Below are 12,881 nucleotides of genomic sequence, written 5' to 3'. Positions count from 1 at the left end.
TGTAGTCTGTCCAGTTGATGGTCCAGCTCTAAATTTTTACCCCAATTCTTTTAACTTTGAGCTCTGAGCTCAGCGTGGTGTTATTTTATCTCCCTCTGCATCTGTGCTTCAGTTTGTGTGGAAACACTCCAATAATAAAGAATTAGCCTCTGTGCAAAAGTGGAGAGCTCTTTCAAACAGCGGAGAGAGTCTGAGAGCGGCTGAGCACACTTTCCAGAGTGTAATAGGCCTAAAGCATGTGTGACTGAGGCACTCATTTGGAGGAACAGCTGGAGAGGCCGAGCTGAGGCTGGACTCATAGACATTTGGGTCAAAAGCCTCTGGACGACAGCGGTATATCAGCAGGTCGGGAAGAATCTGAAGCTCTTTGTGAAACAAAATAAAATAGCCACCTGGGAGTCATGCTCAGGGGACAGGTATGTTTGATTTACTCAATCTCCAGAGTGGACACCAGCTCATAAAGAGACTGCAGCAGAGCTGAGAAAGAAAAAACACAGCATATCTTGTGCTTCTATCATCCGGTAGGGTCTGGAAAACCTGATATTGCTTGTCTTATGTATACTATAACATCCGGATGTTTGTAGACACCCTTACTTTAAGATGCACATCACCCAACATCAGCATACATGAGCGCAATCAAATCTTGGAAAGCCGTCTTCTAATATGTTTTCTAATAGTTCACAGCAGACTCTTACTCTTACTGCAGCAAAGGAGGATGAACTCCCCATTCATTCATTCATTCATTCATTCATTCAGCTTCTATAACCGCTTCATCCTAATCATGGTCTGTGTGGTAGAGCAGATACTAAAAAACACCTGGTTCCAAATTGACCTATTGGAAAAGGAAAAGAAATCTGAGTAGAGTCGTGTCGTAAAGAGTGGAGTAGTGACCGTGCAGTGAACACTGTCCCTACAGCACTGAACACTGCATGAGTACTGAGGACAAAAGCGTCCAGTGCCCCGAAGTGTACTGACCTCCTCCTCGGCCGTGTCCAGAAGGCCCTGCTTCCTCCATGGCACCACGCCACTGAGGATGAACTCCACGATCTTAGAGCTGCGAAAGACATCACTCACGTACCCGAGCACTTTGTCCAGAGTGGACACGGAGCTCTCTATTCCCTCGATCTTCTTCCTCTGCTGCTGGCCCTCTTGCTTGAGGCTCTTCAGCAGCGCCACGGTTTCTTCACAAAGGCTCCTGATCTCGGTCACGTCATCAGAACCGGCTTGACTCGCATCTTTGTGAGTCGTTTTTACAACAGATCTCTCGAGAGTTTCCTGTCTGATCTGTGACAAGCTTTTCTCCAGTGCATCCATTCCCTGAGTCACAGCGTCCAGCTTCTGAAGCACCATCCCCTGAGTGTTTACTATGTGTTCCACCTTACCTTCCAGCAGGTTAAGCTTGTCCTCCACGTTTCCTAAAGCACCCAGCAACGTCGGACCTGACTTCCTCGGCGCTCTGGACGCAGCCCCAGCATTGTCCAGTTTCCCACCCTCATACATCTTGGCAATGCAGGTGGCCAGAGTCACCTGTTTACTCATGGCTGGGCGCGAGAAGTCGTCAGGTTTGCGGTACAGGGGAAAAACAAAGGAGAAATAAGAAAGCTCCACTAATCCTTTGGTTCACAAAGAACAGGAGCCAGTGGAACGAGTTATTTTGGTCCCTCCAATCTTGTTCCACTCTGGGCTCCCAGCAGAAACAAGCAGCACGGCCGGACTCTGGTCAGTATGTGCCAGAGACATGACACCTCTTAAATAAACACCTCCATTCTGGTCTCTTATCTTGCCACTTCTATTTTTCCTTTAACCCCCACCCCCTCCCCTCTTTTTCTCTCTCTCTGTGGAGTCCACTCTGACACAGGCCTTTTATATGAACTACAAGGTCCTGCCAAAGTTCCAGTGGTCCCTTGACGTCACCAAAATATTTAAATTCACCTCGACACATGCTGCTGACAAGAGGACTCGAAAGGAATGTTCTCTACGAACAGCCAGTGCTCTGACGGCGGCAGGAAAAATTTGTGCTGTAAAAACTTGTCAGATTTTAAGTCCATCTTGCACAGAGCCACAGGAAGCAGCAGGGAATATGGTTCTATTCTTTTACCGTGAAAATTGCACACGATCGACTAGTTACTGCTCCTTTTCAGAAGTGAGGGTGTTCCCCCTGAACTGTCCAGTTTTGTTGAAGGGCCCCTGTTTTATCCCCAGTGTGTCCTCTGCTTCAGCTCGGTCCTCAACAGAGGATCCGCAACCCTTTGGAACATGCCTTGACTTTGGCTTGACACTTTCTGTAAAAATAAACCTCTGCGGACACTGGTATGAAGATGAATAGTGAGCTGGAATCTCAGACGTGTTCCCTCTCCCGGCGAGGGGCTGGGTACTGCCAGGAAAAGCTGCCTCAAATGCAAATAATAGATATAAATAAATAATGATTAATAATAAAAAACACTTAAGGCTGGGGCTTAAGGCAGGGTCTTTCCCAGCCTCTGACTCTGGACTGCATCACAAACATCCTCACACACAGCTGATTGCTCAGTTGGAAGGGGACTTACAGCCTGACGGACAGTTTAAAGACTGGAGGCATGTTTCTGTAAAACAATACAATGCAGTGGAGTCCATAAGTAATTGGATAGAGACAGAGGCTCTATTTTCCCACACACAATGTCTTTGAAATAAAATAGCAGCTAGAGTTTGGAATGAAACAGTGCCGGTGTTGGGTGACTTCACATTGTATGTGTATTTTTATGAAGCATGAGGAATATTTTCCTGTTGTTCTCAATGGGAGAGGTGCATCTTGCTCGCTGTTATTGGGCGCTGTGTAGTTGTTGTTTGTGTGGAGTGCCCCAGGAGCTCAGATGTTTTAAAAGGAGTTAGAGAGAGAGAGAGAGAGAGAGAGAGAGAAAGAAGAAAGAGAGATATATTCCCTGAGGTTTTATGTCAGGACATATCAAATCTCATTTGATTGACAGGTACAAAACTGCGACATGCTGCTAGACCCAGCTTTCCCACAACACACAGTCAAACCCCCCTCCTTTAAAGTGCCACATCGCAGCTCGAGGGCATTTACAGCTGCAGTGGGTGAACTGTATTATAATCACTGCCCTTTTATACAGTCTTTCCATTTCAGAGCTGTGTTGGCAGCTGAACAGTTGGCTGCTTTGATATTTCCCGCCCAGCTGTGTGTCACTGCATGTTTAGTTCACGCAAAAACAAACTTTATTTATTCCAGAGATTTGCACCTGGATGCGTTTCCTGTTCTCTCTCAACATGAGACTAAGGAACAGACCACAGTGCAGTGTCATTATGATACTGACAACCCTATACAACAGTGTACTGTATGCACTGCTCGACACCTACATCATGGGTCGAGTTATAGGAGGAAATGAGACAATGGAAATCCCCTAATATTAAAATATAAAAATTACAGTTCAGGAGTGACACTTGCTACCTGTAAATAATGTAAATATTACAGTGGCTTAAGATGTAATGGATTTATCATCATTTTTACCTTTAACAAGTAAGATACACTCAGGGTAGAGATATGCTTGTTGCTTGGCCGTGTTTGGTGTAACTTCACGCACTTGCCTATGGGCTATGCTTGTAACTGGAGGCTTCCACTAGAGGGCAGACCAGACAAAGACAAAGGTAATTGCGGATTTGGCCCTAACGCAGCCTTTTCACAACTTCCCGCCATTGTGATGTGGTTTTCGTCTGCACTGCCTCCTTACGGTTTACACGTGTACTGCACCTTGCACCCACTTTCAGCGCCTGTTCCTTTAAATGATAATGAGCTGCTCGCTGTTCACCCTGACCCCGAGCGCACAGCAGTGAGGAGCGAGGAGCAGGAGCTGTGCTTTTTAGCCGTTTTCGCTCGGTTCTCTTTCTTCTCAGTTATTACTCAGTGCTCTTATGTCTCAGCGCTCGTTGTGTCTGTTTTGCTGAGTTTAACTTCGTCTTTGCGCTCTCACATAAATACGGCTCTAACGCTGTGATTGGACAGACTGTGATTGGAGGGGGCGGGGCAATTCTTAAGTCACTGTCCGCTATGTAGAGGCATGACAAAACAGAACTCATTTTTATCCCATGTTTTCTGACAGTGTGTATTTTTTCACAGTGTGTGGGTTGGACTCCAGACCCCCACATTAATATTCATGTGCACAGAACAAGGGATTTTTTCATAATATGACCCAATTAAAACAAACAAGAGCCACAGTGAGACAGCTATATTACGCATTCTCTTCAGTCCACAGTCTGACCAGCTCTAACTCACACTTAACCACATCACATATTATACGCACTGTGTGTATATTTCTGCACAACTGAGAGTGCTCTGGTGAATTTGCTACAGCAATTAGTGGTTGTTTTGGTTCATTTTTAATGCTAGAGAGCCAAACTAATATCAGCAGTGTCTTTATCCAGTCAGAGACTGCAGTGTAAATGCAAGCCCATGAAAAACAACACAAATAACACAACAAAAGCTGATCCTCTTGAGTGTGTGGTGTGGGCCAGCATGGGATCACAACACTGTCACCTCCACTGCTATTAAAGCTCTGTATGCATTCTGTCTAATGGAGCTGCTGCAGAGTCTGCCGTCCCCCAGGTCTCACACAATGGAGCGAATGTAAGCCAGGGATTTGGTTTATAAATCCCTCCCTGGTGAGAATACAGTTTTCCACCCTGAGCTAATGCCAGAGCCAGCTGCATGCTCCACACAACAAGGAATAACATCTCAACAAGTGAAATCATCTTGAATCTAGTCCATATGTCTATTACGGCTCATTCTGAGCTTCCTGAAACAATATTATTCTTATTGTAAAGTCCTGCTCCCTATGTGACATTTCCATATGGGGAGTTAAAGGCTGTGTATACAATTCTGGAGAACGTGACTGTTGTTTTTACATGGCTGAAGTGTACCTTGTCTGTAAGCTTTTATGCACTGTTTGAATTACCACAGAAACTCATTTGTAACTCGAGCTGTTTAGTTTTGTAGCACTTTCTGTCTGTGTTTACTTTCATGAAGTTAGTACTCTCCTGAATTTAGAGTCAGTTCCACCTTAATTAATCTGTGACCGCAAAAATAAGTCAGTGTTACCAAGGCATTGCGCAGAAATAGGGCAACATCCTCATCTCTTTTCATGCTTTTCAATGTTCTGAGGTCTATCCACTGTCCAAACACCACAGATACTGTTTCTCTGCCCCTGTGTCATCCAGCTAAGCAGGGAGGAAAAAAACTGAGCCAGTTCAGACCGAGACACTTTGTTTACTTCCCCATTTACAGAGCCAGGCCTGAATACAAACACAAGAGCTTTTTCCAGTGCACAGAGCAGAGAGCAGCAAATTTAAAAAATAAATCAAATCACCTTTAACATTGGGTTGAGTGCTCCATCACAGTCCAGCAATGTCAAAGCAAATGAATCTCCTCTTCCCTGCACTAGACCGGACTGGAACGAGTGGGTCAGCAGCTTTAAAGTGAAGACAGTATGTGCTTGGCAGTGAACAGGCTCATAAACTGTCCACACATTTATATGTGATTGAGAAGGCTATGAATAGGATAGATTAATGTGGAGGTCTCTCATTTATTATTACAATACAGAGAATGTACGGCCTGTGTGCTCCTTTCGTCTGGTCAGAACTGTTACATCTGGATAAGAAAATACTGTAATGAACCATCATTGGTCAAATCAAAAGTAAAAAAAGATGCTATGAGAATCAGAATAATAATTACACTGTAAATAAACAATAATATAAATTAGTCTGAGATGAAGTTTGAACCCAGGACCCCAAGACCCTGGAACTGTGTGGGAGTGATGCTACCTGCAGCACCACAACAATCATAGCTGGATACATGCATAACATCTGCACCATGGTTGATATGGTCTCTGTCACAGCTCCAGGGTCCTGGAGGTTGTGGGTTTGAGTCCCGCTCCCGGTGACTGTCTGTGAGGAGTGTGGTGTGTTCTCCCTGTGTCTGCGTGGATTTCCTCCGGGTGACTGTCTGTGAGGAGTGTGGTGTGTTCTCCCTGTGTCTGCGTGGATTTCCTCCAGGTGAATATCTGTGAGTGTTGTGTGTTCTCCCTGTGTCTGCATGGGTTTCCTCTGGGTGACTGTCTGGGAGGAGTGTGGTGTGTTCTCCCTGTGTCTGTGTGGGTTTCCTCCGGGTGACTGTCTGTGAGGAGTGTGGTGTGTTCTCCCAGTGTCTGCGTGGGTTTCCTCCGGGGTGACTGTCTGGGAGGAGTGTGGTGTGTTCTCCCTGTGTCTGCGTGGGTTTCCTCCGGGTGACTGTCTGTGAGGAGTGTGGTTTGTTCTCCCTGTGTCTGCATGGACCCACCGCAACCAGAAATCTCTGTGCCCCAGAGCATGGAAACACCTGCCTTTCCCACAGGAAGAATGGAAAAATAAGATGATGATGTTGACCTTTCCTAAATATTTCCAAATGTGTTCCTTCATAGCTTTGATAAACTCAGTGTAGAAAATGAAGGATAAACATTGAATGTGATGTGTCCAAACCTTTGACTAAATTTTATTTTACATATTTTAAATATATGCAAAATGGTGCATGATGTATGTGCAAACATTGCAATAAATCAGATTTCTTAAAGGGATGGTCCATTGGTTTACACTGAAATTTAAAAATGTTTTTTTGTCTTTCTCCAGTAAAGATTACAGAGATGCCGAGTAACAGAAATCGTTCACTAAACCTGCTGTATTTACTGTAAGTTTGTTCCCTGTAATGGGTAGGTGATGATATCCACAAATCACATAATCTGATCCATGTTGTCCAAACTATAATCCTCACTGAGTCCAGCGCTCCACGCGAGCCTGTGCTGAGCTTATGAATTAATGCTGAACGACGGTGAGAGTCAAAATCCGCCCTTGGGCACCTGTGGTGGTCAAAGGGACATTCTAAACTTGAGGTCAAAAGGCAAAACACCTAAACTGACCAGCGTGACCAACGACTCAAATAGACACGTCGTTCTATTTACAGCTGAGTCTCGTTAAAAAGACAGAAGACAGTTGGACAGCACGCCCATAAACAGACCTCTGTTGATCACACTGGTTCACACCGGTCCTGTGGGTCACTTCAGTTCACTGATATTTCTACTCATCTGCTGGTTCCTCAGCTCAGATTTTCCCATTCTAATTTAGTCCCTAATTCCATTAGTGTTCACCAGAGGAGATGGGCTTCCCTCGTATGAGTCTTGTTTCCTGTCAAGGACTCTTCTGCATGCGCTGAGGGAGATTTTCCTGTCACTCTTGCCCTTGGCTTGCTCATAGGAGGCTTATCCCTTATCCAGTTCAGGGTCGCGGTGGGTCCAGAGCCTACCTGGAATCATTGGGCGCAAGGCAGGGAATACACCCTGGAGTGGGCGCCAGTCCTTCACAGGGCAACACAGACACACACACTCACACCTACGGACACTTTTGAGTTTCCAACCCATCTACCAATGTGTGTTTTTGGTGCGTGGGAGGAAACCGGAGCATCCAAAGGAAACCCACGCAGACACAAGGAGAACACACCACACTCCTCACAGACAGTCACCTGGAGGAAACCCACACAGACACAGAGAGAACACACCACACTCCTCACAGACAGTCACCCGGAGGAAACCCACACAGACACAGGGAGAACACACCACACTCGTCACAGACAGTCACCCGGAGGAAACCCACACAGACACAGGGAGAACACACCACACTCCTCACAGACAGTCACCTGGAGGAAACCCACACAGACACAGAGAGAACACACCAAACTCCTCACAGACAGTCACCCGGAGGAAACCCACGCAGACACAGGGAGAACACACCACACTCCTCACAGACAGTCACCCGGAGGAAACCCACACAGACACAGGGAGAACACACCACACTCCTCATAGATAGTCACCCGGAGTAAGAATCAAACCCACAACATCCTGAATAAAATCCAATTGATTGATTAATTGATTGATTGATTGATTGATGTAATCTATTTTTTCTATTTTTCCTAATCTAATTTTTTTAATTATTATTTATAAATTATTCATGACAGCGTTTGCTTGATTGTGTTGTGCTTGGGTCACAACCCAATGGGCTTTGGAGTTTTAGCCAAAATAATCCTAACAGAGGGTATTTGAGTATTACACCCCACTGTGGCCCCTTCCCACAGTGGCCTCTAGTGGATGGAAATGTACTTGCAAAATTAGCTAAACATTTTCCTGTTGTAAATCTGTTGAGTGAAGTGAATCAGAGCAGAATCAGAGCTCTCTGTGCGGCCCCTTGTCTCCTTCACAGCAGAAATGATGCACGAGACGTTTATCCTGTTGGAGGCGCTGTGTTTGTTTAAGCGTAAACTTGAGAGCTTGTTGAGAGCAGAGTGTGGAGGGTTCAGAGCTGACACCCTGTGGTGTTTATTCAGAGGAACGATAAACACAGTCAATATGTTCATTATATTCCTGTTGTTAAAAAAAGACAGTTTCTGACCCCAACAAAATAAAGATCTAGGACTGTCTTCCACTGTGTTCACTGCACATCCAACACAAGCACAGCGTCAGTACAGCAGCTGTGCTACTTTAACACGGTGTTCAACACGAAGGGAAACCTCTTCATCATTTGGCAGTAAAACCATAACAATAAACCAATGACAGACACTCATCACCCTGATTGTGTAAGAGTTACAGTAAATGCCAGCTTTGAACAAGACATCCTTGAATCTTGAAGTAGAAAAAGAACTAGGACATGTGTCCAGCCCGTTTTTAATCGTGTGACTCATAAAAATGTAATATGTTGCTTGTTTACTTGTCTGGAAGGATGGAGGAAATCTGTTGACATACTTCACTGCATCGTGTTTACAAGGAGAGAGAGAGAGAGAGAGAGAGAGAGAGAGAGAGAGGCCTCAGTGCTTGAGAGATACATTTAATTCTACGTACGACAGCTAGTGTTATATTAACAGTAAACAACATATTTCTAAAGATAAATGAAGAGCAACAGATCACAGGAAGATGTCATCTCTGTAACAACCAAATCTCATATCTCTGAAATTGATTTCTCAGGAGAGGAATAAAGGTTCTTTAATTTAGCAAACAGTAGTCATAGGAGGTCAAGTGTTTACAAGTGTTTGTTTTGAGAGGAAGTGTGTTGTAGTCAGAAAAAGTGAAGGATATTATAATAAAAATAATATTACGAGACAAAAACGTGCAGTTCTTGAATTACTGACATCTGTTCTCACTCATTTTGTTTAATCTCCTTAGATAAGCATTGACCTATTGAAAGAGACACTCTAGAGCAGCTGTACATAATCCTATAGTCACTGTGCTTAATGCCGAGTGTGGGCTAAAGGTGTATTAAACCCCCGAGGCCTAGGCTGTGGAGCAGTGGAACAGTATTGAGTATTGAGTATTGAGTGGTGATTCTGACACAGAACTAATCATGCAACATCAGCAACTGACCTGCCTCAATAACGCTCTTGTGGACGCCATCAAATCCTCACAGCAATGTTCCAGTTGAGCAGAAGCTGTAACTGCAGTAAAGATGAACATACACCCGGTTAATGCGTGAAGGAAGGAGTGTCTGTTGTGCACAGCTCTGTAACTGTAAACACAGAAGTGTCCTGAGTGAAAGAGAGCGTCTGTCCTCGTGTAAGGGTCATGGACGTCCCGTTATTTGTTCCTAGCGCCGTTTAGCCTGGGCCTGTCCAGCACAAGGGTGTTTATAATGTAGTCTCACTTTACACCAGGATTCTCTCCATCCAGAAACACATGACATGGCAGAACACCCTGCATCACCTCAAAGACCACAGCACAGCCTCTGAACCTGTTTAAATAGGCCGTCACCCCTCAGTTAGAGGGCAAACACCAATCTATCTATCTATCTATCTGTCTATCTATCTATCTCTCTGCATCTCTCTCTTTCTCTCTCTCTCTCTCTCTCTCTCTCTCTCTCTCTCTTTCTCTCTCTCAATTATCTCTTTCATTCCACCACTCTTTCTTTGTCTTTTCCTCTCTCTAACTCTCTCCATTATTCTCTCTATATATCTCTTACTCTCTTATCTCCTCTCACATTCTGTGCCACCTCTCTCTCACTCTCTCTCTCTCTCTCTCTCTCTCTCTCTCTCTCTCTCTCTGCGTCACTCAGAGACACTCTCCCTGCCTTCGGGGAAAGCTTAGTTAAGATTATTTAAATGCGTTTAGTTTTGTTCCCACTTTTCTGATGACGTTAGAACTGGCTTCCCCGAAGTAAACAAAGATGATGCGAACTGATGACAACAACAAGCTTGAGGAGGTGTGTCTAATTTCTTTGAGGCGCCAAAGACAGAAAACAGAACAAAACAGATAAAAAAAAAAAGTAATGCGCTCTTCAAGTTGGCAGTGTCCTGATGATGAAGATGATGAAGAAGGTAATTACGATGAGTCACTGCTCAGGGTTTTGGATTTAAAATTATACAAATTGGCACCCTTATCCCCATGAAACACACACACACACACACACACACATAAGAAATACATCTGTCAAACTCCCAGCTCACATCGGAACAAGTGTGATGAAGAGAAATATCAATCAGAATGACTACCAAAGCAAACTGCGTCAGTCAGTCCGGGGTGGTCTTAATCCCTCCTCCCTCACTGAGGGTTACACAAGCACTGCTTTAAAATATCAACAACGTTCCTGAAATAGAGCAGTTTAATTCCAGCTGGAAATATCTGGACACTTTAGTCGATAAAGATTACATTCCAGAGGTTGTGTGTGAGAGAAAGTGTGTAAACCACAGTCCGCTGCTCAGTACTCAAACCCCTCATTTAAATGTAAAGAGTGATGAGTTTTAATCCTGTGCCTACAGCAGAGATCAGCGATGCTCAGCCTCCCGTGTCTCTGTCTTAGACCGGATCCATCAGGAGACAAAATGACCCACCTTTCAAGGACAATCTCAAGGCTGCGGTGGGTGAGCTCCCTCAGCTCGGGTAAAGACAATGGTTCATGATCACAATCAGTGTTAGTTATCGTCTGCAGTCAGTCCTCGTTTCCGTGGTCGTTCTTCCTTGGACGACTCTTTCTTTTGTAGGCACTAACCACTTCACACAGGCAACACCCCCATAACACCCCCAAAAAACAGGAGATGCTCTGACCAAAACATTACGACCATCACAAACTGGACCTTGTCAAAGTGGCTCAGATCCTCGTGCTCGCCTCTTTTTCTTCATCAACAGACTGTTCACTTGCTGCTGAATGTATTCCCCATGACAGGGGCCACTGTAACCAGATCATCAGTTTAATTCACTTCACCTGTTAGTGGTTGTAATGCCGTGGGTGAGTGGGGTATTGAAGGGAATGCTACATGAATGGATGCATCTTTTTTTTTTTTTTTTGGAATTATTATTATTATTATTATTATTATTGTTAGTAGTAGTGTTTAGCTGTAATAATAAAATGAATAATAATCATTGTAACTACCCAAAAGCCTAAGCCCTTCTGAGGTGCTAGACCTCAGGGATGTTCTAATGCTTATATTTTTCATGTCTTATCATAATTCTGAATTATTATTAATAGTGTCTGTTCTTTTATTAATGACTTTAATTGCAGTTACACTGTATCTTTTCATAATTTACCAATTTTGTTTTTTAAAGAAATTCTGTGAAGCACTTAGACCTACATTTATGTTTGAAACGTGCAATACACGTATAGATTATAATAATCATAATGAGTTGTAGAAGTAACAATAATAAATTAATAATAGTGAGGTTAATTTACATCTCTATTGTGATAATACTTAACAAAAGAGCCATACATAACAACAACATCAAACACAACAAACAACAACTGCTACATAGAGTGGCCACTAAAAGTGTTTGGACACTACCAATATACCAAGCAGAGTTTATATCAGACAACTATAACATTGTCTTATAAAAGGCAGCTGCTGAACTTTTAAATGGAAGTTCTGTGCAGAACAGAACACAAGCTGAACTTCAAGAAAATCATCTGCAGACTCTGAGGTTTAACCCTCTGTGCTTTACATTAATCCTAGTGCCGTCGGGTTGGAGCAGCACAAACTCAGCTCGGTGAAGCCTGGGTCTCAGGTTCAGATTCAGAAGAATTCTCAAATCCTTACCGTAAATTTGCGGATGTACTCGGACACGCTGAAACCTTCAGCGTTGAGGAGCGGAGACCTGTAGACTGACGTCCCCATGCTCTGGGATCTTGTCCTGCACTTCCTTGGGTGTAGAAGGATGTAAAGAATAATAATAAGAAGAAGAAGGAGATAAAGAAGAAGAAGGAGAAGTCTATTAATAGGGAGGATCAATGTCAGGGCAGAGTGTTCCCTAGGTCCAGAGCCTTGTGGTGCTGAAACATTCTGGAAGAGCTTATGTGTCTTTGTGTGTGTGTGTGTGTGTGTGTGTGTGTGTGTGTGTGTGTGTTTGTGTGTGGACAGGACCCCTTCAACGACGGCGGCACTGGGCCCACACAGCACTTCCTGCTCAGAGATAACAGAGCAGCTGCCTGAGATTAGCGATGGCTATGTTGGAAATGTGAGTGTCCAGTTTTATTAATAGGCCCAGATTAGCCTTTTTACATCAGGATGGTCCTCAGGGAAGACTCTAACTCTCAACCCTCAACCCCCCACCCACACAAAACATCAACATTAAATCAACTTGGGTTTGGGTTTGGAGACCGACAATGAGAATGGTTTCACACATCCCCAGGAAAACCCTGACCACAACTTAGTGAAGTGTTTTTCCATAAAGCAACGTGTTTGATTCTCCAAAACTAATGGAGTCATTTCCCATTTGTTTCTGAGATTAAGACACACACACACACACACAAACGCACACTGCCCACCAAAACGTGGGATCATACACATGTCAGAAACTCTTCAGAGTCATTTATGAGTCGAGCAAAGATTTAATTCTGGC

General features: G+C 44.0%; 1 protein-coding gene across 1 annotated transcript in view; it reads right to left on the bottom strand.

Moving 5' to 3' along the window:
* Positions 1–1,539, bottom strand: part of LOC136678478 (myosin light chain kinase 3-like) — a 56,106-nt gene extending 54,567 nt beyond the window's left edge. Inside the window, exon 1 of the mRNA XM_066656531.1 lies at positions 976–1,539. Coding sequence (XP_066512628.1) covers positions 976–1,539 — 564 coding nt within the window. The remainder of the gene's footprint in view (positions 1–975) is intronic.
* Between the last annotated feature and the right edge of the window lie 11,342 nt (positions 1,540–12,881).

Source organism: Hoplias malabaricus, chromosome Y (assembly GCF_029633855.1).
Source record: "Hoplias malabaricus isolate fHopMal1 chromosome Y, fHopMal1.hap1, whole genome shotgun sequence".
In the NCBI taxonomy this organism is placed as follows: domain Eukaryota; kingdom Metazoa; phylum Chordata; class Actinopteri; order Characiformes; family Erythrinidae; genus Hoplias; species Hoplias malabaricus.
The sequence above is the reverse complement of the archived record's forward strand: the minus strand, read 5'-3'. Positions and strand labels throughout refer to the sequence as shown.